The sequence below is a fragment of the Felis catus genome, chromosome B4 (genome assembly GCF_018350175.1).
Source record: "Felis catus isolate Fca126 chromosome B4, F.catus_Fca126_mat1.0, whole genome shotgun sequence".
Classification (NCBI taxonomy): domain Eukaryota; kingdom Metazoa; phylum Chordata; class Mammalia; order Carnivora; family Felidae; genus Felis; species Felis catus.
In genome coordinates, this window is record NC_058374.1 from 117051009 (window position 1) to 117078694 (window position 27686).

Consider the following 27686-nt stretch of genomic DNA (forward strand, 5'->3'; position numbering starts at 1 on the left):
AGTAGGGGGATCCATACTTCCCACGACTCTCAAACAAAGAAGTGCAGAAGCCAAAGGACTTTGAACACCAGTCTGAGAGGAAAAGAGACTGAATCTACTAGGAAGAAAATGGGAAAGCTGGAAAAAAGATAGGTGGGTAACTGCGAACTGGGGGAGATAAAAAACGGCCACGTGGGCACAGAGGGGAGGGACCCCTTTCTACAGAGAGACAAAGGGAAGAGAAAGAGCGGCTAGGGGAAGTGTCTGACCATGTCTGGACAGGAGAAAGACCTGGGACTGAGACTGAGAGGGGTCCGATCTCTAACTGTGGGGCTTTCTTCGGACTGGAGCTGGCTCCCTGTTCACACACCTGGGGAGGAGGGGAGCCAGGCCTGGGTGTGGTGGTATGTCAGGGACTCAGTCCACAATCGGAAAAAGTGGTTCCCTCCCTGTAAGGCTGTGCGATAGCACTGAACCTGCCTGTATCTGCCACTCCCAGGCGCAGTGGCTGGGCTGAGGGTGCAGTCTGCAGGAGGATAACGCTGCTGATTCCCTGTAGTGCTGTGGGAAAAGACAAAGCCTGCCTGTGTCCACCACCCCAGGGGTTCGAAGTAAGGGTGGCGACTCAGTTGAAGTGAGGGCAGCGACTCAGTTCTCGGTAAGAGAAGGCGGTCCTGCCTGAAGTGCAGTGGCACAGACAAAGCCAGCTGGGACCACATATTGTCACACTAAGTGGCGCTTCCCCAGTGCCAGAGTGCATGGAGCAGGACTTTGAATCCTAGCCAAGCGCAGGGTCAGGGGAGTTGGCCAAGCAAGAAGGACCACCTCATCTGTGCTTGCGGCAGTGAGTATGACTCAAATGGAGTCCACCAGGTCCGGCTCCGTGGAGAAGAGACTGGGGGATCACCATTCCGCAACCCCCCCAACCCCCCCAAGGCTGGGCCTCAGGGATCACTCCTGGGGCCCATGATAGAGATGGGTTCGGACTACGCCAAACCAGGCCCCTTGCACTGGGTAACTGCCTTTCCACTGGAGTGACACAGACCCTGCAGACAGCTACTACCTACAAGCAATGCAGCATTGCCTGGATTAACTCTAGGTCAACTCTGGATATATAGATATATTCTTCCCCCTCCCCCATTTCTCCTCCTTATCTCTTCCCTCCCCTAGGCTGGATACTCTAGTTATTGTTCTGTCTAAATAGACATATTTAATCCATTGTCTTGATACATGTTCTACATCTCCTTTTTTACACTCCTTTCTCTCTCTGAAATAATCAAGCCATATAGTTTCTCTGTCTGGGTAACTTTATCTTCGTGTCATTTTCCCTGCCTCCTTCTTTATTTTCCTTTCTCCCTCTCTGGATTAAGCCTTTTAGTCTCTCTGCCTAATCAATGTTTATGTTTTCTTCCCCCTCCCCACCCCAGTCATTTCTCTCTTCGTATGTGCTCTTCCATCAGCACCACCTCCACCCTCTTCTTTACTTGTAGTCAGTGTTTTTGGGTTTTTGTTTTTAGTCTTTAGTTTTTGTTTATTTGTTTGTGTTATTTGTTTATGTGTTTGCGTGTTTTTGTCTGCTGTTTGTCTTTCTGTTTTCCTTTACAGGGCAACTCCAAGGAACAAATCAAAGCACACCTGGTGGAGGGTCCAAAATATCACTATGAGTAGGGTAATAAAATAACTAAAGTCACAACAACAGAGAGCAAGTAACAATCTCCAAAAAAAAACACCTCCTGAAAGGCCAGGCCCTGGACAGTGTATGACCCTCCTTTAATATAGCAGTGCTCACAGGTGCAGAGCACACAACAAGCTTTTAAAACACATAAGGGACAAAAAAAAAAAAAAAAAAAAAAAAAAAAAACTAGCTAAAATGATGAAATGGAAGAATTCTCCTCAAAAGAAATTCCAGGAAGTAGCTAATGAATTGATCAAAATCGATTTAAGCAATATAACAGACAAGAATTTAGAATAATAGTCATAAAATTAATAGCTGGGCTTGAAAAAAAGCATAGAGGAGAGCAGAGAATCTGTTGCTACAGAGATCAAGGGACTAAAAAATAGTCATGATGAATTAAAAAATTCTATCAATGAGGTGCAAAATAAAATGGAGGCAGCTTCAGTATGGATTGAAGAGGCAGAGGGGAGAATAGGTGAATAAGAAGATAAAATTATGGAAAAAGAAGAAGGTGAGATAAAGAGAGATAAAAGAAATCCAGGAGTATGAGGGGAGAATTAGAGAACTAAGTGATACAATCAAATGGAACAACATCTGTATCATAGGAATTCCAGAAGAAGAAGAGAGAGAAAGGGGATGAAAGTGTACTTGGCCAAATCATAGCTGAGAACTTCCCCAATCTGGGGAAGGAAACAGGCATTGAAATCCAAGAGGCACAGAGAACTCCCTTCAGACATAACTTGAATCAATCTTTTACACGACATATCATAGTGAAACTGGCAAAATGCAGGGATAAAGAGAGAATTCTGAAAGCAGCTAGGGATAAACGGGCCTTAACATACAAAGGTAGACACATAAGGGTAGTAGCAGACCTATCTACTGAAACTTGGCAGGCCAGAAAGGAATGGCAGGAAATCTTCAATGTGATGAATGGAGAAAATATGCAGCCAAGAATCCTTTACCCAGCAAGTCTGTCATTCAGAATAGAAGGAGAGACAAAGGTTTTCCCAAACAAACAAAAACTGAAGGAATTCATCACCACTAAACCAGCCCTACAAGAGATCCTAAGGGGGACTCTGTGAGTGAAATGTTGCAAGGACCACAAAGTACCAGAGACACCACTACAAGCATGAAACCTACAGATATCACAATGACTCTAAACCCATATATTTCAATAATAACACTGAATGTAAATGGAGTAAATGCTCTAGCCAAAAGACATAGTGTATCAGAATGGATAAAAAAACAAGACCCATCTATTTGCTGTCTACAAGAGACACATTTTAGACCTGAAGACACCTTCAGAGTGAACGTGAGGGGACGGAGAACTATCTATCATGCTACTGGAAGTCAAAAGAAAGCTGGAGTAGCCATACTTATATCAGACAAACTAGACTTTAAGTTAAAGGCTGTAACAAGAGATGAACAAGGGCATTATATAATAGTTACAGGGTCTATCCATCAGGAAGAGCTAACAACTATAAATGTCTATGCACCAAATACAGGAGCCCCCAAATATATAAAACAATCACAAACATAAACAACCTTATTGATAAGAATGTGGTAATTGCAGGAGACTTTAAATCTCCACTTACAACAATGGACAGATCATCTAGACAGAGAATCAATAATGAAACAAGGGCCCTGAATGATACATTGAATCAGATGGACTTGACAGATATATTTGGAACTCTGCATCCCAAAGCAATGGAATATACTTTCTTCTCGAGTGCACATGGAACATTCTCCAAGATAGATCACATACTGGGTCACAAAACAGCCCTTCATAAGTATAAAAGAATTGAGATCATACCATGCATACTTTCAGATCACAATGCTATGAAACTTGAAATCAACCACAGGAAAAATCTGGAAAACCTCCAAAACCATGAAGGTTAAAGAACATCCTACTAAAGAATGAATGGGTCAACCAGGAAATTAGAGAAAATTTTTTTTTAAAAATATGGAAACAGGGGCGCCTGGGTGGCACAGTCGGTTAAGCGTCCGACTTCAGCCAGGTCACGATCTCGCGGTCCGTGAGTTCGAGCCCTGCGTCGGGCTCTGGGCTGATGGCTCAGAGCCTGGAGCCTGTTTCTGATTCTGTGTCTCCCTCTCTCTCTGCCCCTCCCCTGTTCACGCTCTGTCTCTCTCTGTCCCAAAAATAAATAAATGTTGAAAAAAAAATTTAAAAAAAAATATGGAAACAAATGAAAATGAAAATACAACAATCCAAATGCTTTGGGATGCAGTGAAGGCAGTCCTGAGAGGAAAATACATTGCAATCCAGGCCTATCTCAAGAAACAAGAAAAATCCCAAATACAAAATCTAACAGCACACCTAACAGAACTAGAAGCAGAACAGCAAAGACACCCCAAGCCCAGGAGAAGGAGACAAATAAAATCAGAGCAGAAATAAACAATATAGAATCTAAAAAACAGTAGAGCAGATCAATGAAACCAAGAGTTGGTTTTTTGAAAAAATAAACAAAATTGATAAACCTCTAGCCAGGCTTCTCAAAAAGAAAAGGGAGAGGACCCAAATAGATAAAATCATGAATGAAAATGGAATTATTACAACCAATACCTTAGAAATACAAGCAATTATCAAGGAATACTATAAAAAATTATATGCCAACAAACTGGACAACCTGGAAGAAATGGACAAATTCCTAAGCACCCACACACTTCCAAAACTCAAACAAGAAGAAAAGAAAATTTGAACAGACCAATAACCAGTGAAGAAATTGAATCAGTTATCAAAAATCTCCCAACAAATAAGAGTCCAGGACCAGATGGCTTCCCTGGGGAATTCTACCAGACATTTAAAGCAGAGATAATACCTATCCGTCTCAAGCTGTTCCAAAAAATAGAAAGGGAAGGAAAACTTCCAGACTCATTCTATGAAGCCAGCATTACTTTGATTCCCAAAGCAGACAGAGACCCAGCAAAAAAAACAAAAACAAAAACAAAACAAAACAAAACAAACCCAACCAACCAACCAAACAAACAAACCCCAAAAAACCAGAACTACAGGCCAATATCCCTGATAAATATGGATGCAAAAATTCTCAACAGGATACTAGGAAATTGAATTCAACAGCATATAAAAAGAATTATTCACCATGATCAAGCAGAATTCATTCCTGGGCTGCAGGGCTGGTTTAATATTCACAAATCAATCAATGTGATACATCACATTAATAAAAGAAAAGATAAGAACCATATGATTCTGTCAACTGATGCAGAAAAAACATTTGACAAAATTCAGCATTCTTTCTTAGTAAAAACCCTCAAGAAAGTTGGGATAGAAGGAACATACTTAAGCATCATAAAAGCCATTTATGAAAAGCCCACAGCTAATATCATACTCAATGGGGAAAAACTGAGAGCTTTCCCCCTGAGATCAGGAACACGACAGGGATGTCCACTCTCACCACTGTTGCTTAACATAGTGTCGGAAGTTCTAGCATCAGCAATCAGACACCAAAAGGAAATCAAAGACATCAAAATTGGCAAAGATGGAGTCAAGCTTTCACTTTTTGCAGATGACATGATACTATACATGGAAAACCTGATAGACTCTACCAAAGGTCTGCTAGAACTGGTACATGAATTCAGCAAAGTCACAAAATACAAAATTAATGTACAGAAATCAGTTGTATTCTCATACACTAATAATGAAGCAACAGAAAGACAAATGAAGAAACTGATCCCATTCACAATTGCACCAAGAATCATAAAATATCTAGGAATAAACCTAACCAAAGATGTAAAAGATCTGTATGCTAAAAACTATAGAAAGCTTATGAAGGAAATTGAAGAAGACACAAATAAATGGAAGTTTATTCTTCTGATTGGAAGAATAAATATTGTTAAAATGTCAATACTACCCAAAGCGATCTACACATTCAGTGCAATCCCAATCAAAATTGCACCAGCATTCTTCTCAAAGCTGGAACAAGCGGGGCGCCTGGGTGGCGCAGTCGGTTAAGCGTCCGACCTCAGCCAGGTCATGATCTCGTGGTCCGTGAGTTCGAGCCCCGCGTCAGGCTCTGGGCTGATGGCTCAGAGCCTGGAGCCTGTTTCCGATTCTGTGTCTCCCTCTCTCTCTGCCTCTCCCCCGTTCATGCTCTGTCTCTCTCTGTCCAAAAATAAATAAACGTTGAAAAAAAAATTTTTTTTTAATAAAAAAAAAAAAAAGCTGGAACAAGCAATCCTAAAATTTGTATGGAACCACAAGAGACCCTGAATAGCCAAAGTAATATTGAAGAAGAAGACCAAAGCAGGAGGCATCACAATCCCAGACTTTAGACTCTACTACAAAGCTGTAATCATCAAGACAGTATGATATTGTCAAAACAGACACTTAGACCAATGGAATAGAATAGAGACTCTAGAATTGGACCCACAAATCTTTGACAAAGCAGGAAAGAATATCCAATGGAAAAAAGACAGTCTCTTTAACAAATGATGCTGGTAGAACTGGACAGCAACACGCAGAAGAATGAAACTAGGCCACTTTCTTACACTATTCACAAAAATAAATTCCAAATGGATGAAGGACCTGAATGTGAGACAGGAAACCATCAAAACCCTAGAGGAGAAAGCAGGAAAAAACCTCTCTGACCTCAGCTGCAGCAATTTCTTACTTGACACATCTCCAAAGGCAAGGGAATTAAAAGCAAAAAATGAACTATTGGGACCTCATCAAGATAAAAAAGCTTCTACGCTGCAAAGGAAACCATTAAGAAAATGAAAAGGCAACCAACGGAATGGGAAAAGATATTTTCAAATGACATATCAGATAAAGGGCTAGTATCTAACATCTATAAAGAACTCACCAAACTCCACGCCCCAAAAACAAATAATCCAGTGAAGAAATAGGCAGAAGACATGAATAGACACTTTTCTAAAGAAGACATCCAGATGGCCAACAGGCACATGGAAAGATGCTCAACGTCACTCCTCATCAGGGAAATACTAATCAAAACCACCCTGAGATATCATCTCACGCCGGTCAGAGTGGCTAAAATGAACAAATCAGGAGACTATAGATGCTGGCGAGGATATGGAGAAATGGGAACCCTCGTGCACTGTTGGTGGAAATGCAAATTGGGCAGCCACTCTGGAAAACAGTGTGGAGTTTCCTCAAAAAGTTAAAAATAGATCTACCCTATGACCCAGCAATAGCACTGCTAGGAATTTACCCAAATGATACAAGAGTACTGATGCATAGGGGCACTTGCACCCCAATGTTGATAGCAGCACTTTCAACAATAGCCAAATTATGGAAAGAGCCTAAATGGCCATCAGCTGACAGATAAAGATGTGGTTATATATACAATGGAATACTAGTTGGCAATGAGAAAGAATGGAATCTGGCCATTTGTAGCAATGTAGATGGAACTGGAGAGTATTATGCTAAGTGAAATAAGTCAGGCAGAGAAAGACAGATACCATATGTTTTCACTCTTATGTGGATCCTGAGAAAATTAACAGAAGATCAGTGGGGAGGGGAAGGGGGGAAAAAAGTTACAGAGAGGGAAGGAGGCAAACCATAAGAGACTCTTAAATACTGAGAACAAACTAAGGGTCGATGGGGGGTGGGGGAGAGGGGAAAGTGGGTGATGGGCATTGAGGAGAGCACCTGTTGGGATGAGCACTGGGTGTTGTATGGAAACCAATTTGACTATATATATATATATATATATATATATATATATATATATATATGTTGCTTTCAAGTAGAGGGTAGTGATGAAGGGGAAAGTGAATAAGTGGGTTAGGGGAGGGAGGAGATTCTAGAGCTATATGGAAGAATGAAATCATGGGACCCAAGAGTAGAAAGAGCTACTAGGGCCAAAAAAGAAGAGACAAAGATGACTCCAACATTTGTAATCTGTGAGCCTGGAATGATGGAAGTAGCCCTAACAAGATGGAGAACAGTTTAAGGGTAAGATAAGAAAAAGATTAATATTTTCTTTGTTCGTGTTGAGTTTGAGGGGACAAAATACCTACCTGGAACTGCCCTTTAAGCCGTGGGAAAACAGAGAAAGAGCCATTGACGTAAGCGAATATTTGGGAAATGTCCCCTGAGAAAGCATTTGATAACTATTGTCCTACCCCAACTCTTCTCTTGATCCAGTGGTATCATTTTCTTTTCTTTTTCTTTTTTTTCAATGTTTTATTTCTTTTTGAGAGAGACAGAGCACAAGACGGCTCTGTCAGCACAAAGCCCGACGCAGGATCTCACAAACCATGAGATCATGACCTGAGTTGAAGTTGGATGCTTAATTGGCTGAGCCACTCAGGTACCCCAATGGAAGTCGGATGCTTAACTGACTGAGCCACTCAGGCGCCCCAGTGGTATCATTTTCTAATTAGTCTTTTCCCGCCTCTCTGAAATTCTTGTCACCTTTTTGATTTCCTTTCTGACATAAATGTCTGTGGTTTCTCAGCTTTCTTCCCCTCTCATTGTACCCACTCTTTGGGGTTATTTCATCCTCTCTCATAGATTCCGCTACTGCTAAATACTAATGGCTCCCACATATCTATCTCTTTCTCTTGAGCTCTAGACTTCAATGTCTAACTTCCAGTGGACATCAATGTCCACTTGGCTGCCCTACAAGGAGCTAAAAATAAGACAATCCAAAATCATACTCCTTATTTTCCTTTTCAGGCCTGCTCCCCTTACTGTGATCCCAAAATTATTGAATGACAACACTATATACCCCATTGCCCCCCCAGAGATTTGAGAGTTATCTTTGACAAAATTTGTGAGTTTTTTGACCACTCTCTTTTCCTCACACTTCCCCCAATCTTTTATGTGAGCCTTTCAAAGCCTGTCAATACCACTTCCCTGAGATGTCTCACAGCCTTTCCTTCTTTGTTCCTATGGCCACTATCTTATTGAGGCAGTTCATTATATCTCTCCTGAATTGTGACAACAGGCTCCTAACTGCCCCTTCTTATCTCTAGTTTTGTCTCCCTCCATTTTATTCGATAAAATACTCCCACATCCAATTTGCTAAAATGTAAATCCAATTGAGTCTCTGTTACACTCTTGCTTAAAACACTCAGTGTCTCCCCAGGACCCCTGGGACAAATCCAGGCTCCTTAGGATGGCACCACGCTTACCTGCTCATGATACAGTACTTACCTGCCCCTTGAGCCTCTCACTTTCACAGAACCAAGCTCTGCCACCTCTGTGACAAAAGGCTCCAACTTCTCCCAGAGCTTGTCTTCCCCAATGCCTCCTCCTCTCACCAGACTCAGCTTGGATGCCATCTGTTCTGGAGAATGTTCACTTATCCTGCCTTGCTCTCCTACTCCCTCACCTGTCACCTGGGTTAAGAGTTCTTCCTTTGCATGCCTGTGGCACTCTGAGCTTATCCTTCCAGTGGTATTATCTATTATATTGTAGCTGACTAATCCCTTGTCTGTTTTCTCACTAGATGATAAACTTCTTGAGGGTAGAGACTGTGTTTTATTTACTGTTGGGTCCACAGGTCATTCAATAAGTACTGGTTGAATGAATGAAAGAAACTACGAAAGTGGTGAGCTTTCTGAGGAGTGAATGTGGTGTTTGCATGTTACTGTGTGTATTGATAGATTCAGAAAAGGCATTTGACAAAATTCAATGCTCATTTATGATAACTCACAGAAAAATTAGACTAGAGAGGATTTCCTGAAGTTGATAGGTTATCTGTATAAAAATCCTACAGCTAACATTTTACTTAATGGTGAAAACCCGAACCCTCTTAAGACTGGACAAGGCAAGGATGTCTGCTCCCACTACTATTATTCCACATAGAATGTTCTACTCACTGCAGTAAGGCAAGAAAAGGAAATAAAAGGCATACGTATCATAAAGGAAGAAATAAAACTGTTTCTATTTGCAGATGACATGGTGGTCTACGTGGAAAATCCAAAGGAATATAAAAAAACCCCAAAGGAACAAACCCAAAATTCCTAGAACTAATAAGTGAGCTCTTCAAAATCAAAGTATATGAAAGTACAACAATCAATTGTATTTCTATATACTAGCAATGAACACAAGAACACTAAAATTAAAAATACAGTTCCATTTACAATTTCTCAAAAAGAAAAAAAATAGGAAAACTATTATGTTTAAATCTGACAAAATATGCACAGGGCCTGTATGCTGAAAACTATGAAAAGCTGATGAACAAAAATCAAAGAAAATCTAAATGAATGGAGAGACATACTATGTTCATGGATTGTAAGAGTTAATATAGTTAAAGATGTCAGTTCTCCCCAAATTGATATACAGGTTCAAATTTGTTTCCTAGGGCTGCTGTAACAAAGTACCACAAACAAGGTGGCTTAAAACAACAGGAACTTATTCTCTCATAGTTCTGGAGGCTAGAAGTCCAAAATCAAGCTGTCAGCAGGGCCATGCTCTCCCTGAAGTCTTCAGGGAAGAATCTCTTCCATGCCTTTCTTTTAGCTTCTTGTGTGGTTGGCAATCATTGGTGTACTTTGGCTTGTAGATGCATCACTCCAATCTCTGCCTCTGTTGTCATATGGCGTTCTCCCTGCATCTCTGTGTCTCTTAAGGATACCAGTCATACTGGATTAAGGGCCTACCCTCATGGATTCAATTTGCTTATACCTACAAAGATCCTATTTCTAAATAAGGTAACATTCATAGATAGTACCATGAATTAGACTTCAATATATCTTTTATAAAGATATAGGGAGACATAATTCAAACCATAAAAAGGTTTTAACACAATTCTAATGATTCCAGGAAGTGTTTTTTTTTGTAGATATAGATAAAATTGTTCTAAAATTTGCATGGAAAGCCAAAGGAACTAGAATAGTCAACAAAATTTTGAAAAAGGAATAGAGTAAGAAGAATCAGTCTAAATGATTTCAAGACTAATAGCTTATAGTAATAAAGACCATGTGGTATTGGTGTTAGACGGCCACATAGATCAATGGAACAGAATAGAGAATCTGGAAACAGACCTGAACAAATATGCCTGATTTTTGACACAGATACAAAAACAATTCAGTGGAGAAGCCATTTCAACAAATGGTGCTAGAGCAATGGACATCCATAGGCAAAAAACAAACAAACAAACAAACAAACAAAAAACCTCTCAACCTAAATCTCATACCTTATTCAAAAATAATTAACCTAAAATCGATCACAGACTTAAATGTAAAACTATAAAAACTTTACAGAGAAAACATGAAAAGTAATCCTTGGTATCTAGGGGTAGTTTAAAAGTTTTAGACCTGACATGAAAAGCATGATCCACATTAGAAAAAATTGATAAATTGGACTTCCATCAATATCAAAAACTTTTGTTCTTCAAAAGACCCTGGTAAGAGAAAGGACAATCTGCAGACTGAGGGGAAATATTTGCAAGCTACATATCCACAAAGGGCTAATATAGAAATATATAAAGAATTCTCCAACTTCAACAGTAAGAAACAAAACCAGACAATCCAGTTAGAAAACTGGCAAAAGACATGAACATACATTTCACAAAACAAGATATAAAGTTATCAAGTACATGAACAGATGTTCAACAACATTAGTTACTAGGGAAATGCAAATAAAAAGCACAAAAGATAGGAAGATTATGCATCCAAAAAAAAAGGATGAGATAATGCCACTTGCAACAACATGGATGGACATAGAGTATTATGGTAAATGAAATAAATCAGACGAGAAACACAAATACCATGTGATTTCACTCATATGTGGAATCTAAAAGGCAAATGAATAAACAAAAAGGAGAATCAGACCTATAAATACAGAGAACAAACTAATTATTTGTCTTCCAGAGAGGAGGGGGTTGGGGGATAGGCACAATGGGTGAAGGGGAGTGGGAGATACAGGCTCCCAGTTATGGAATGAATAAGTCATGAGAATAAAAGGCACAGCATAGGAATATAGTCAAAGATATCATAATAGTGTTGTATGATGACAGATGGTAAGTAACTACGCTTGTGATGAGCATAGCATCAAATTACTATATTGTACACCTGAAACTAATGTAACATTGTATGTCAACTATACTCAAATAAAAAAGAACCAGAAATAAGATTTTTTTAAAGAAAAAGCACAATAAGACGTATACATCAATCAGAATAGCTAAAATTTTTAAAAATCAAAATGGTAAATGTTGGTGAGAATGGAGAGAAACTGGATCCTTTGTTCATTGCTGGTGGGAATGTAAAATGGTATAGCCACTCTGGGAAACAAATTGGCAGTTTCTTTAAAAACTGTGCATGCACCTGCCATCCAACTCAACAGTTGCACTCTAGGCATGTATTCCAGAGAAATGCAAATTCTGTGCACACAAAAAAATTGCACAAATATATTTATAGTAATGTTATAGCTCCACTCTAGAAACAATCTGGATGTTGTTCAATGAGTGAATAGTTAATTTGTAGTGTGTACATATCATCTACAGTTGGCTCTGGAACAACACAGTCAAAAATCCACACATAACTTTTGACTCCCCCAAAACTTAACTACTAATAGCCTACTATTGACCAGAATCCTTACCAATAACAGTCAATTAATACATATTTTGTATGTTATATGTATTATATACTATATTCTTACAAAGTAGGCTAGATGAAAGAAAATGTTAAGAAAATTATAAGGAAGAGAAAATACATTTACAGTACTGTACTATGTTTATTGAAAAAAATTCCACATATAAGGGAATCTTCATAGTTCAAACCCATGTTGTTCAAGGGTTAACTGTAAATACTACTCAGCAATGAAAAGGAACCATTGATAGATCCAACAGCCTGGATGAACCTTCAGAGAATTATCCTCTGTAAAGCATCCAATCCAAAAAGGTTACATAATGTATGATTGCATTTATATAACATTCTTGAAATGACAGAAATCGAAGCAATAGAGAACAGATTAGTGGTTGCCAGGAGTTAGAGAGAGGAGGAGGGAGGGAAGTGGGTATACTGTTAAGGGGCATGATGAAGAATCCTCATGGTAATGTTCTGTATTTGATTGCATCTTGACTGTATCAATGCCAATATCCTGGTTGTGATATTGCACTACAATTTTGCAAGATGTTACCACTGGGGGAAACTGGTTATGGGTACGGGTACAAACTGTATTTCCTAAAACTATGTGAATCTACAACTATCTCAAAATAAAAAATTTAATTAAAAACAAAACATTGATTGTTAAATGCCACAGAAGTGGAGCAACTTCAGGGTCCCTAGAATTCAGAGTATGGTATCTGCACTGACTTTTGTCATGTGTGATTGTCATGGCCCAGATCCTTTCCTTGGGGCCAGTGTACCCATCCTGGGCATCAGTATATTTTCTTAAAGCTTCCCTGGGATAGGCAGGGTTGAGAGCTAGCAATTTATTAGAAAAATAATGAGTATAATTGAGTCAACAAACAAATAAGGGGCAAAACAAACAATGCTTTATGGTCCTATTGCAGCTATTTTGAATGACCTTGTAAAACTGCAAACACAGGGGTTGGCAGAGTAGCTTAAGAAACAATTAAGCAATGGTTCTGAGAGGGCCAGACCCAAGATGCAAAGGGTAGGCAATTTTTGCAGATGGCAGTGGCAGGCACTCATGAAAGAATGAGGGGAGCCCTGTGAGAACTCCATCAACTCAGGAGCACCCAGAAATGGCAACCACTACCTCCAGGATCTGTTAGGGTGGGTATAGATACATGGTATATTTGTTGAAGAAAGGCTAAAAGGGATATATGCTGCAAAAACATTCACAGTTCCCAAGAGAGTTAATCAAGTGTGTACTGTACTTTGATAAGGATGATTTCTTATTCTCTAGGGTGAAGGTGGTCTTCCTGCGGGGTTTTCCTGTTCAAAATGTCCAGGCGAAGTCCATGTCATTGGTGATGGTGGAGGTGAAAAGAAATAACACGTAATTAGAAATGATTCCTTGTTACTTGGTGCAAGATATTCATTTCTCTGCATGGATATGCCCATTACTTTTTTTTATCATTATTAGAATAATGATCACAAAAAGTGGAGTTCTTTTATTCTAGTGAAAGTGGGTTCCAAGCCTAAGAATAAAATCAAAGGCAGTGGTTGTGCAGGGTGCAGGGGTTGCAGAGTCCATATTGTCAAAAACATGATACAACAATTGACAGTCACAATCAGGAACATAAATAGTGAAATATTTATGGTTCTATTTCTTACCTAACCATATATATTTCTTGTATAATCACTGATTTTCAATCAAGGTAAAAATTACAAATGATGTGCACTTGTGGAGGGAATGAGTTGTATCAGGTCCTTTGCCCCTGATTTCTCTGCCTGTCTTGTCCATTCATCTACCTCTCCAAGTTTTGTAATAATGTCAGAGAGAAAGAAATGGAACTCCTAGCTCCCAAGGATTACAGGTGATGTGGACACCACATCCTGTTTTCCAGGTTAGCTTATAGGTCCTGGATTTCTACTTTGAGATGGACACCTTCTCTGGTTCTACTTTTGTAAGTGAAGTCTCAAGTCTCTAGTGTTACCTTGGCTTACCTCTTCCCGTAGAATTGTCGTCTGAAAAAGATGTCTTCCTGGAGTCCTCAATACTGCCCTCATTTTTCTTTGTATTTAATTCTAGAAATGGAAAATAAAAGGGAGAGAGAAAGGGGGGGGGGAAACACTTCTGGGAATGAAGTTTGTCTCATGGTGAAAACGTACAGAGACAGAAATAGAGGATGGGAGTATTGCAACAAGCAATGAACGATGCAGACGGCAAGCGCTGGTCTCTGAACAGGCAGAATGGATGGGAATGGACCTAGGGGACATGAGGAGGTCTCTCTGCAGAGAGGTCTCTGCATCAGTTTGTCATAACCTCTGTAATCCCAGTGTCAGCCACTCACTCTGGACTGAGGGACTCACTGGTTTCTGAGCATCCTCCAGTTAAAGGACAAATCTAGGAGTACTGAATTTTAAGCTGCTAAATGCAAATACTTCCTGGCTTTCCTTTCTTTTTGTTTTATCTCTTGTTAAACACTGTGTACTGAGTTTAACCAAGTGCCATCACTGTGCTCCGTACTCTGAACAGATGATCTAATTTCATCACAGCACAGGGAGAGATACAGGGAACTGAGTAGAGAAGCCATCCCTGGTGCGCTGGTAAATGTTTAACAGTCAGCTCTCCGGAAAAGACTTCCCCCTGATTTGTAGTTTACTGACTTCTATGGGGTAAATGCTCTTACCCCGGAGTCTCAGGATCAGCTCTCAGCTGAAGACTCTGCCAAGAACTCTCTGTAGCTCTCTCCTCTCCATTACTCTGCTCAGGGAACTCCAGCCTCCCTGGACCTGTACGTCTCTTTTCAATTCATGGGGACTGCTGACCTTGCATCCTGGAAAAGCTCCCCAGGCAGTATGTTGAGGCCTTCATTGGGCTCTTCTCATTTGTCTCCCCTCTCTCACGGATTATCTTCTCTCCTTGCTTCTCTCCTTGATGCCTCATACCTGAAACCTGTTGTTTCATCCATTTTTCAGGTTTTTTTTTTTTTTTTTTTTTTTTTTTTTTTTTTTGGCAGGAGGGTGAGTCTGGTCCTTGTTACCCCAATGTTGCTGGAAGAGGTAGTTTTCCTCTTTGATTTGCAACCCCATTTTGATCACTTACTTAATTCTTCTATATAATACATCTATTTCTGGTTCATCAAGCTAATTTCCTAACACCAGTACCAATGCTGTGTTAACTTCCGAGACTTTGTGATATTATTCCTTAAAAGATTAGTAACACCCTATATTCTCTTTTAACTTTAGAAGTATTTATCTTTCTAGATGGACCTCAGAATCATTGTGCAAAGTTCTCCCCAACCAACACTCAATTGCCTGGCAAGTTTTTGGTAACATTTTTATTATAATTCCACAAAACTTATACATTAATTTCAGAAAAATTGGCACCTTTACAATATCAACCTTCCTCTATAAAAACACGACATAGTTCTCTTTTTGTCAAATCTCCAGGTCACACAATTAAGGTTATTGTTGCCTTCTTGAATTTGATTTTCTTGTATATTTTCTGGTTAATAAAGTTAGTCTAAGTTAATATGTGAGGTTAGTAAAGTATAATTGAGTTTGTGTCCACTTACTCTGCAGAAACCTTTAATAAAATCAAATAGCTTTTCAGATTTCGTATAGGAGGGTGAAGGGGTTCTAGGTATGCTATCATATCATCTGCAAATAAATATTTTCTATTTCTCTATGTATATCTTTTTATTGCTTTATATCTGAAATTAACTTGAGTTTCCAAATTAATAATTTATAATATCAGAGAGAGTGGGAATCCTTGTTCAGATTCTGCTTAAAATAGAAATTTTGACTATTTAATAAAGAACAAATAAATATTGAAGCAGAATATTTGAGAATTAGGGATATTTACTTCATTGAAATTAAGAATACGTGACTCACTTGTTAATACCGGAAGAGTGACATTCATACTTTCTCTACTTTTTGTCATCTGTGCCTTTTTCAGCGCTTGCTGGATTTGCCAGTGTTTTGGAGACAATTTCAGCAGAAAAAATCCATATTTCGTGTATTCTCTAAGGAGTAATTCTGTTTTTGCTATCTCACTACTCAAAAGAAACAAAGGTATCATTAAAAATATCCATTGAAAGTATGTTCATTTTTTAAAAAGGTTTTATAAAATCTGTTCCTTTGATTATATATTTGAATAATAATTTATTTAATAAAAATTGTAAGTACGGTCATATGATGAGATAAGAAAAAACCACGTAGGAATGCTATTTGAATGAAATATGCCATGGATATGCACTCACAGAATAGACTGATGATAGTTTTACTCTACTTATTTATTTCTGAGGGAAATGTATTCCATTTTAGACATAGGAAAAAATTAGAAGGTAGCTAAAGATGGGACTTATGTAAGAAAAATAAAGAAAACGAACACTCAGTGAGCTCCTACTAGGAAGTGGGGGCAATATTCAGGAGACACTACAGCTTTAAAATAGGTGTCATTCCTGTCTTTTGGAAGAAGAAATGAATGACGTGCAAAGTCATTTGTCTAGTAAACGGCAGAACCAGCGCTCAAATCCAGGTCTGACGGACTCAGATGCCCAAGCTCTCGCCAACAAAATCCAGTGACTTGGACTGAAAACCTTTCCCCTCAGCCTCAGATTACTTTCCCATAATTATGTTACAAAGTGGATTCTCAAGGAATGTTTAAATTAACAATGAAGGCCCTCATGAAAGGGAGCTTCACAGTTGTCCTTCGAAGCTTCCTTAATCATCCCCTCTTCGATATCTCTATCAATATTACTCCTGTATCAATATCCTCAGCTTCAGTACTTTTCTCAGTCAGTGCCTTCCTTAAGCCCTGATGTGAGAGTGATATTCAAGAGTCAATAAATGGCTGGCTCACATATCACCAGGTGAAAGATGTTGGGAGCCCCTCATTCTACCACCACTTTAGTTTTAGTCTGAAAGCCTCCCAGATGTGCTACAAGAAACAAGATTCAAATGGCTGGAATTGCACAGCTTCCAAGCAAAAGCTTCAGAACAAGCTCCCTTCTGCCTTGTGAACAGATTTCCAGCCCTACCTGCAGTGGAGGAACTTCCTGGGCGATCTCAGGCCCATAAAGAGAGAAAAGGGAGAGGAGGCTGGGTGACTCAATCAGTTGAGCATCTGACTCTTGATATTGGCTTAGGTCACGATCCCAGGGTTATAGAATTGAGCCCCTCATCGGAGGGAGGAGCATGGAACCTGCTTGGGATTCACTCTCTCCCTCTTTCTCTCTCTGCCCCTCCCTCTCCTCGTGTGCTCTCACCTCTCAAAATAAATAAATAAACTTAAAGAAAAAAAGGCAATAAATAGCAGTTGCCTGCCTCCTCTGTGCTGTTACCAGCTTGTTTTTCATTGCCTTTTACACCTTTCTAGGATGAGGAGACACATAAAAAATAAGCAAGTTCTTTTCAATAAGGCCATTTTGCCATTGTGCAAAAATGCAGTACTCTATGCAAACATAGAGGCTGCTACTCTGGTTCTAGAAATAGAACAGAATCTTCTAATTATGTGATGGAGGAAGGAGGGAAGGGAATTCTCCACCTTGGAATGCCTTCAACTTTAGCCTCCTAAAATAGAAGAGGCTTCTGTAGCCAGAATGTGTTTGAAAACACACATTCTGTTAGTAGCAATTGGTTTCAAAGAAACTACCATCCACTTCGTTTATTGTATTTTAGAGAAGGTGTTGTCCTCTTTTCTGAAAAATTTAGGACTTGGTTTTAGAGGAAAGTTAAGCATTAAATCCTCAAAAAGAAAAAAAAAAACAAGTTTTAGCGTGACTTGATACAAAGGCTAGTGTCTCCTGGGTCATGAAACTACTGTCCAAGAATGATGATAGAAGGAAGCTTCTTTAGATATTTGAAATTAGATCAAATGAGATACACTTGACCACAGAAGAAAACATCTGGGCTTGAAAAAAAAAAAAAAAAAAGAGTGTGGTGGGTGGTATAATAGTTTTATCCCAGCTTCCCCCTCCTGTAATTTTTGTCATTATAGATCCCCGTTTTTAAATATCGATTCTAGGTTCAACTAAGTGTAAGTATAAATATAAAAAATTTTGCCAATTATAGTTTTAAGATGGCTGTAAAATTGAAGCCCAACTTCAGAGATGTTAAAATGTGGGAAGAAAAATGCCTTAGAATGAATGAAAGAGGGCACTGAGAAAATAATTTATGGTTTACTCTTAATGTTGGCTTGCTTCTTTTCAACCAATTTCTAGGCTTTTATATTGCCAAGTTAGAGGAACCTTTTCAACCAGAGGTCACTGTACTCTGATACCCAGGCGGAGACAGACGATCCTTGATTAACAGGTTACTTATTTTAAAAATGAGGTCATACTTATGGAATCATCAATAGATAAGGAATATTCCCACCCAGGTCTTGCTAGGCACAAGTAGGTTTCAATGGGGCATGGATATTTGAGAAGGAAAAGATGGCACCCTGGGCTCACCTTTTCACTGCCTGTACCTCCATATTTGCTTTCTTTAGCTCTGTTGTCATTTGGAGTTTGTTTATAGTTTCCTGTGCTGCACTGAAAAGTAACAGAGATTTGTTAGTTTGTTTTGTGTTGTATTGTGTTCTGAGAAACTAAAAAGAAAGACGGAGGAAAAAAGGCAATTTGGCTAGAGTGAAAACACGAACATTTTAAGGGCGTCTACAGATCTCTGGTCATTTTCTCGAAGGAACTCTTCAAAGGCCATGGCGTCTTCTTGGAGCTTTTTTTCTGCTTTTATGAGTTGCTGTTCCTTCACTGCTATGAGTTTTTCAAACTTTTTAATTGTATTTCTTTTGGTTGAGAGAGCATACTAGGAATGTTGAAAACAGAAGTGCAACATTATTCCACATTTCTAGCCTGTTGCTAGTACATTTCTTTCAAAGTAATTTTTTTGTTAAGTTTATTTATTTATTTATTTATTTAGAAAGAGAGAGCAAGCATGAGATGGAGAAAGGCAGAGAAAGAGAGAGAGAAAGAGAGAGAGAGAGAAACCCAAGCAGGCTCTGTACCTTCAGCGCAGAGCCCGATGTGGGGCTCGAACTCATGAACCATGAGATCATGACCTGAGCTGAAATCAAGAGTTAGATGCTTAACTGTTTAACCGATGGAGCCACCCAGGTGTTCCCCCATTGCTGCTACATCTCAATAGTCTCATAATAAAGGGTAAAATAAATTGCATACTAAGTGATCACTTGTATTAGAAATAAAAGCATGGGGGCTCCCAAGTGGCTGTTGACTGAGTGTCGAACTTCAGCTCAGGTCATGATCTTATGCTTCCTGAGTTCGAGTCCCACATTGGCTCACTGCTGTCAGCACAGAGCCCACTTCCCGTCCTCTGTCCCCCTCTCTCACTGCCCCTCCCCCACTCATGCTCTCTCCCTCTCAAAAATAAAAATAAAACATTGGAAAAGAAATAAAAGCATGCCAAGTCTTGAGACTATATAGCCTTTATCTCATGAGGGAATTTATTTGGGGACCACCAGGAGACTGTTTCCTTTCTTTCACTTTTATGAAGAGCTCAGTATTGTTCCCAAATGGCTGTGCCCCACAAATCAAAAGTAGCTGCATATCCCCTCAGGCTCTATGCTAAGAAATAAAAATAAAAATGAAAAGCGCTACATGTCCCTCCAAAGAGCAGGTCCATCTGGTACTATCCACAATAGCCCTCCAGTATTTCTGGGCATTGAGAAATTGTGCTGTCTGTAGTCACAAAGTCTCCTTCATTAGGAAGTAGCAGGAAAGAATCAGGTTTCCCTGCCATGCCTATAACACATTTCTCCAAGCTGCCCAAGGGTAGGGGTGTTTAACCAGCCTCCAAGAGCCCTGTTTAGATCCCAAAATAAACTTTGACATCTAGGTTTTAGTTTTTTAGTACATAATGTAAGAATTTGCTTGGGTTTTTAATGCCGTGCATGAAAAAGAAATTATGAAGTCACATAATAAAAATGAATTTAGAATATTTAAATGAGGAGATTTTAAAGAAATATCAATAATTACCCCAGATTTATAACAAAACACATTTCATTAATTACTTGACTTGACAAGTATTTATTGAGTGCCTACTGTGTGCTGGGACTGTTTCAAGTGGTGCTAACAGAGCAATGAACAAAATAAACAGATTTGCTTTTATGGGATATACACTCCAGTGGAGCGGGGAGTCCATTACAGGGGGATAAGTGGTCCAATGGGCAAGGAGGGCAAAGGCAGAGGGTTGCCATTATGTAGAGCCAAGAAATGCCTCCCTGATTTGGTGAAAATTAAAGAGAAACTGGATGGAAATAGGGACCAAATCATGGGGATATCTGAGGCAGGAATGTTCCTCCCAGAAGGAAGAGCCTTCTGTGCAAAGGCCCTGAGGCAAGGGCAAGATTGGTGTGTCCTAAGAACAGCAAGGAGGCCAGTGTAGTTAGAGGAGAGTGAGCAAGGTGGGGAGTGGTAGGAATGAGGTCAGAGAGAGAGAGAGAGAGAACAAGCCAGGGACAGATAAGTCACTAGAGGTCTTCAGCAGAGGAGGGGCATGTGTGGAGAAAAGACTCCTACCGCTGTGTGGAGAACAGACTGAGTGTAGGGAGCAAAAGCGGAAGCAGGAGACCAGTGTTCAGAAGTTATAACAGTAATTTGCACAAGAGATATTGGTGACGTGGACTACAGTTGCAGCAGGGGAGGTCATGAAAAGTAGTGTGATTATGGATATATTGGGAAAACTATATTTGAAAGTATATTTGGAGCTGGGTTGGAAGTAGGAGAGTTGAGGATAGCTTCAATATTTTTGTCCCAAGCAACTGGAAACGTAAAATTGCTACTCACTGCAATGGGATCACTACATGAGATGGAGATTTTCAGGGGTAGAGAAGAGTATAGAAGGGACACACTTTTGGAAAGTCTGAGTTTGTGAAGTCTGAGGTGCCTATTGGGCATCCAAATGGAGCCATTAAGAACCGTAGTTGCCTTTGTAAGTCTGGAGTTCTGGGAAGAGGATCAGGTAGAGAAATAAATTTGCAAGTTGTTAATAGGGAAGCGGAATTTAAAGCCATGGGCCTGGAGGGGTGTAGATAGAGCACAGGGTGAGGAGTGAGCCCTGGGGCACGCCAACATTTGGAGATTGGAGAAAAGAGGAACCGGACAAGAAAACTGTGAAGGAGTGAGCAGCCAGTGATGAAGAAGAACTAAGAGACAGTGGGTATTGGAAACCAACCAAAAAAAGCATTTCAAGAAAGAAGAAATGACCAAATGACCTAAGTGCTGCTGATGGGAAGTAAAAGGAAGACTGTGAAATGACAAATTGAACTTGGCGATGGGAAGGTCACTGGTAACCTTGACAAAGTAGTTTTGGTGGACTGATGAGGACGAAAGCCCAACTGGAGTTGTTTAGGAAAGGATAGGAGGGACAGTAGCTCTGGAGACTGTAGTGGAAAAATAAAATGTCAAGGTGAAAATTTGGCAATGCTACGCAAGAAGGCTTCTATTTGACTAATGGAAGGAAGAAAGAAATTATTTTTACTACCTCCAGCAGAAACCTGTCTCTCTGGTCATTAATAAATTCATGAATGGTCCTTTTTGCGTCTGCACCTTCAAAGAAAATGGAAATAGACTTAGGTTTAATTCATTATCCCTCAAAAGCCTGTATAAAACAAAAGCCATGTAATTAAATCACTGTATACAGTATGTATCTGACTTTAAAAAATCATTATACCTTCAAATAAACATTTTTCCTAATCACTCAAAAGCTGATTTCATAATAGTAACTATCATTTATTTTATGTCCATCATATTCCAAGAACTTTATTAGACACTTTATTTTTTTAATGTTTATTTATTTTGAGAGAGATTGAATGTGTGTGTGTGTGTGTGTGTGTGTGTGTGTGAGAGAGAGAGAGAGAGAGAGAGCTGGAGAGGGGCAGAGAGAGAGGGAGAGAGACTCCCAAGCAGGCTCTGCACTGTCAGTGAGACCATGACCTGAACCAAAATCAAGAGTGGGCCACTTAACCAACTGAGCCACCCATTTGCCCCTCGGCAACTTAAATAGATTACTTTATTTAATTTTAACAATAACCCCAATGAGGTACATATTTCTATCCCCATTCTATATGTGAGCTCAGAGATGTCAAGATACTTGCCCAAGATAATAGAACTAACATGTGGTGGAATGGGCATATGACTCCTCAGCCTGTGCTAAAGAAGACTGAGCTGTTTTAAATCTTAGTGTTTTGGCCAATCTAGCTATAAAACTGAAGTCCTTTGGCAAAATATTCTTGGGGGTCACAAACCAAATTTACGGCAGGAAAGAAAAAGATGACTACCTTTACCATCTAGCAATCAAAAAGATCAGTTTCCTTTCAAGGTTTCTTCGTTCTAGAAAAATTATACACAGGCTGCATTTCAATAATGTTCACTTCATGAAGAACCACCAGAATGTGGTATAGAACAGTCTTTTGATTAAAATGTAAATAGAAGTAGAAAATAGTGTTTTTCTGTTTGTTTTTAAAGTTTATTTTTGAGAGAGAGAGCACGAGCTGGGGAGGCAGAGAGAGGGAGAGAGAGAGAATCCCACAGGGCTCAAACCCATGAACCATGAGATCATAACCTGAGCCAAAGCCAAGAGTCAGACACTTAACCGATTGAACCACACAGTTGCTCAAAAAAATCTTGTTTCCCAAATGACCAGTGAGCCTGTACTGCATGCACTAGGAAGGAAGCCCACAGTCTTGGACCGTATTCTGCCTCTGCCTCTTACTAGCTATGAGGATGTGAGTAAATTACTCACCCTCTCCAAGCCTCAGTTTTCCCATCAGCAAAAATGAGGACACTAATTGTGGTAAATTGTATTATTGTTCCAAACTATTTTCTGCCCCCCTCTGTAAGAAGATTATCTCCCCCCTACCACCCCACCCTGCCCCGTATCAGGCTTGACCATTGACTGGATTTGGCTCATGCAATACAAGAGGAAGTGATCTGTGATGCTTCCAAGCACAAGTTTTAAGAACCACCACTGGTTCTCTCTTTCTCCTTCTGCAATAACTCCAGCGACATATCAGACAGGGGTTGTTCCTTCAGTGTAGGACCCAATGAAAAGCACCAAAGTTGAAAGGTGAATGAGAAATAAACTTCTGTTGTTGTCAGCCACTGAAATTTAGAAATGGTTTATGACCACAGCATAAAGTAGCCTAATGGATCATTACTATAATTTCTACCTCATAGTGGTGTTGCGAGAAGGAAGTGAGGCAACATGCTAAGAAACACATCATAGCTTCTTAATCGCTAGCTATTATTAAAAATACAATTAGAACGAGTAATCAATTTTCCCAGGTCAATAATAATAGCAATTATGATTATTATAATCATTAATAGTTCTGTGATTATGGGTAACAAACAACAAGATTTGGAGTCAGACATTGGTTTGAGTTCTGTTCCACCTAGTGACCTTGAATTAGTGATTCAACCTCATTGGGCAATTTTCATCAGAGGAGGAGAGGAGGCAAAAATATCTAACAGCATTTTGTTGAGGATTAAGTAAAATAACATATGTGAAAGGAATAAGCACCTGGTTATAACATAGTTTTCTTTTTAATGCATAAACAAATTGATTATAAAAAATCCTCAACATTCATAAAATTAGAGTCATAAAATGAACTGCCATGTACCTATCACCTACTTCAACACAATCAACATTTTACTAATCTTGTTTCATCTATTGCCACCCCTCACTTTCCCCCTCACTGGAATTTAAAAAAAAAATTTTTTTTATGTTTATTTACTTTTGAGAGAACGAGAGAGAGAGACAGAGACGTGAGCAGGGGAGGGGCAGAGAGAGAGTGAGACAGAATCCGAAGCAGACTCCAGGCTCCGAGCTGTCAGCACAGAGCCCAATGTGGGGCTTGAACTGACAGAGTGAGAGATCATGGCCTGAGCTGAAGTAGGCCGCTTAACTGACTGAGCCATCCAGGCGCCCCGCCCCTCACTGGAATATTTTAAAACAAATCCAAACCATTGTTACCATCGAATCCATAAACCCTTTAGTATGTAACTCCATCAGATAAAAGAGTCTTAAAACATAGTCATAATACAACTATCATACCAAACAAAATGAACAATTCCTTAGTATCATCTTTACCTACTCTGGGTTCAGATTTCTCCAGTTGTCTTAAAAATAACTTTTTAGAATTAAAAAAGTTAAAATATAAACAAAGATCAGTTTGGTTGGCATAAGTCCTAAAGTCAATTTTTTATGTATAACTTCCATCCCCATCCCCCCATAAACACTTTATTCCATGCCATTTATTGGCTTAAGAAACCAGATCAATTTCCCTGTAGAATTTCTTTTATAATGAGATTGCATCCTCATGGTATTATTTAACATGTGCTCAATATCCCATGTTTGTTTGATTAGATTCAGTCTCAATTTATTTAAAAAACATTTTTAATAGAAAAGAAGCATGAAAGTGCTTACTGTAGCTTTGATTTGGTCACTTGTGATGGGTCAGATGAATTGGAATCAATTTCAACATCAAAAAAAAAAACATCTTATACTGTCCTTTCTGTTTTTTCACCAATAGAATTTATTAGAAACATTTCAGTAGCGTATGACACATCCTATCTTTTCCTTTTGTCCTCGCAGAGCACAGATCACATGAAAGGAATGATTTTTTTTAATCAGGAATTTTGGAGACAAATTCTGTGTATGCTAAACTTATACAGAGACTGATAAATATTAAGTCTAGAATTCAAAGAGAAATGCCAGAGTATGTAGGAACAGATACTTTTTTTCTAGCTGTATTGAGATATAATCGGCATATAACATTGTTTCAGTTTAAAATGTAGAACATGATGATTTGATACACATATATTATAAAATGATTGCCATAAGATTAGTTAACACACCTTTTACCTTACATTACTACCATTTTGTTGTTGTGGTGGTGGTGAGAACATTTAAGATCTACTCTTGGCAACTTTAAAGTATATGATGCAGTATTGTTAACTGTAGTCCCCATGCTATACGTCAGATCTTCAGAACTTACTTATCGTATAACTGGAAATTTTTACCCTTTGATCAACATCTTGCCATTTTCCCCACTCCCCAGTCCTTGGCAATAACCAATCCACTCTGTTTCTATGAGTTTGGCTTTTTTAGATAAAAAAAAAATTCTATACTGTCCTTTTAGTAAATATTATAGTCATGCTTACCACCTTAGGCTACTTTAACACGATACTATCTGGCTGACTTGGTGTGATTTTATTCTTCCACGCCTAAATAGACTGGTTGTAGTGGGTTTCCCATTTTGGCTCTTCTAGCTATCTGGAAGGTTTTTGACAAAGAGACCACGTATGATAAAACCCTCCCGGAAGCACTAGTGTTCCTCAACGCCAGAATACCTCATCACTCACTGGGGATGTGGTCAAGAGGTGTTGCCCTTTGAGAGTAAAACCAAAATCAAGCTGCCAGCTGCATTTAGGTGGAAATGACGCATCTATTATGCAGCCTAACCAATCTGTCTATGACAGTTTCTGTGTAATTTTTTGAGGTGATCTAGCGGTTGGCTGCTATTGCATACAGAAAAATAAAATAACTGGGCTCCCAAAGTAGGGGTCACTTGCTCATTTCACATCATGTGGGTCTGTTTCTAATGAGGATCCAGGCAGGAAATGTAAGGTTGGGAAATGGGGGTTTCAACCAAATCAACTCTTGATTGGAAAGAGTCAGAGGGGGATTTATTTTCAATGAAAATGTCCAAATTGCTTAACTGTGTAACTGGGAGAAACTGACAACCTGATTTCCATTGTTAACAGAGCCCAAGTTGCCTTGGATAATACCAAACAATTGTACCATTTCCTTTTTGAGAGTTTACTTATGTCATTTACTCTTAAGAGGCCAGTAACTCCTCTGTCAACTGGCATGGTGTTAAACAGGGTCATCTGCAAAACCACACTTGCTAGGTGTCTCAGAAGTGGTATTGTCACAAGGATATTTGAAGGTGGCCACTTCGTGTAGAACTCTAAAACATATCCCATATCATTTTAAGTGCTCTTGATAACTTAAGGATCACCATTCTACAAAGGTAAACTATGAGGCACACTACTGAACCTAGCTATTCCCAACTAGAGGTATAGTCACTGATATCACTATGTTGCCTGTCATTCGCACTTTTTCATACACCTATGTGCAGGACATGTGCCTCTAAGATCTTCTAAAAAGAGATAATGTGGCTTTCTTCTTCTACATTAATTATAGTCTCCAAAGTTCTTTCCTAAGTGGCTGGTTTTTTTGTTTGGTTTTTTTGTTCCCTAAAGATTTTCTTTTATCACAATTTGGGAAAGTTACCAAAATTTTTAAGTTTCCACAACAAATCCTGGGCATTCAATGTATCTTCCTTCTTTCCTTTTAATTTTAATTTAAAAATTTGGACAAAACTTATTTTGGGGGAAGATTTTATGACCCCCATCATCCTAGCATTAATAATATCAATGTCATTGGCTTCAAACTGCTTTCTATGTCATTTGTAGGCACTTCTTGATTCAATAAGTAAGAAATGTCCATGACATTTTGATGAACAAGTTGCCCTTTTTCATAGAGCAAGAATTAAAAGCCTATAATAACAACATGTTGCCTTCAAGTGCCCTTGAAACAGGTTATGTCTTTGCAACAACAGGGCTCATAGCATCCTGATTCTGGATACATGAGTTTTATGGCCTGGAAAATCAAGACTTCTCTTAGAAAGTTTTCATATATTTCTACATCTAGAAACAAGTTTAAATGGCCCATGCCATAACCTTTAATACTGTATCATTTTGGGAGTGACTTTCTTCCTTAGAACCATGAAAAGGAGTAACAGTTTATTTCTTGGAAAAGTGTGTTTTCTTATTTAAAATAGATTTTTCTCCCAACTCTTAGCCCCCATTTACAAAGGCTTCCCCACCTCCAGAAAAGCCCCCAAACCTGACATTTACAGTAAATATTTAAAACAATGTTCTTAACCAGTAATTCAGACTTACCTTCTGTTAATTTGAGAATAAGAGTGGGATCTAGCCCAAATTTTTCAGATGAGTCACCAGCTGTGTCAGAGTAGAATGCTCTTTGGCCCAGGTGTGAACGACTCTTCATTCGAGATGAAAAAGTAGACTTTTGGTAGACTCTCATGCTGCGGTTTATAAATTTTTCCTGCCCAAGTGGAAAAGCTTAATGGAATTTTTACTATATAAAATGTTGTCTTTAAAAATAGTGATCATATATAAAAATGTCATTTACAACAAGTCTTGTTCTCATTACTGATATATTTCCCAGTAGTGATACATTAAACAAGCAACTTTGAGTTCTTAACTCTGAAGGACTGGGTCTAATTTTCAGTTCCTTCTCTTAGGAAGCTGAGCACAGATATAAAGACATTGAACATTTCCCAAACAGGTGCATCACAAATATGAGACTGGAAAGTGCTCTGGCTTTATTTTCATTTTCATTTTTTAATCTTATCTTGCCCAAATGGCAGGTAACTTGGAAATTCCACTATTTT

The 27686-nt window shown here is 39.0% G+C and overlaps 1 protein-coding gene across 1 annotated transcript in view; it reads right to left on the bottom strand.

Annotated features, from left to right (window-relative positions):
• The window catches only part of CCDC38 (coiled-coil domain containing 38), a 56943-nt gene that overhangs the window by 15612 nt on the left and 13645 nt on the right, over window positions 1–27686 (bottom strand). Inside the window, exons 4-10 of the mRNA XM_011284160.4 lie at window positions 27172–27337; window positions 21686–21750; window positions 18828–18991; window positions 18637–18717; window positions 16076–16236; window positions 14183–14263; window positions 13450–13507 (exon numbers count right to left, since the gene is read on the bottom strand). Of these exons, the coding sequence (XP_011282462.3) occupies window positions 13450–13507; window positions 14183–14263; window positions 16076–16236; window positions 18637–18717; window positions 18828–18991; window positions 21686–21750; window positions 27172–27337 (776 nt within the window). The remainder of the gene's footprint in view (window positions 1–13449; window positions 13508–14182; window positions 14264–16075; window positions 16237–18636; window positions 18718–18827; window positions 18992–21685; window positions 21751–27171; window positions 27338–27686) is intronic.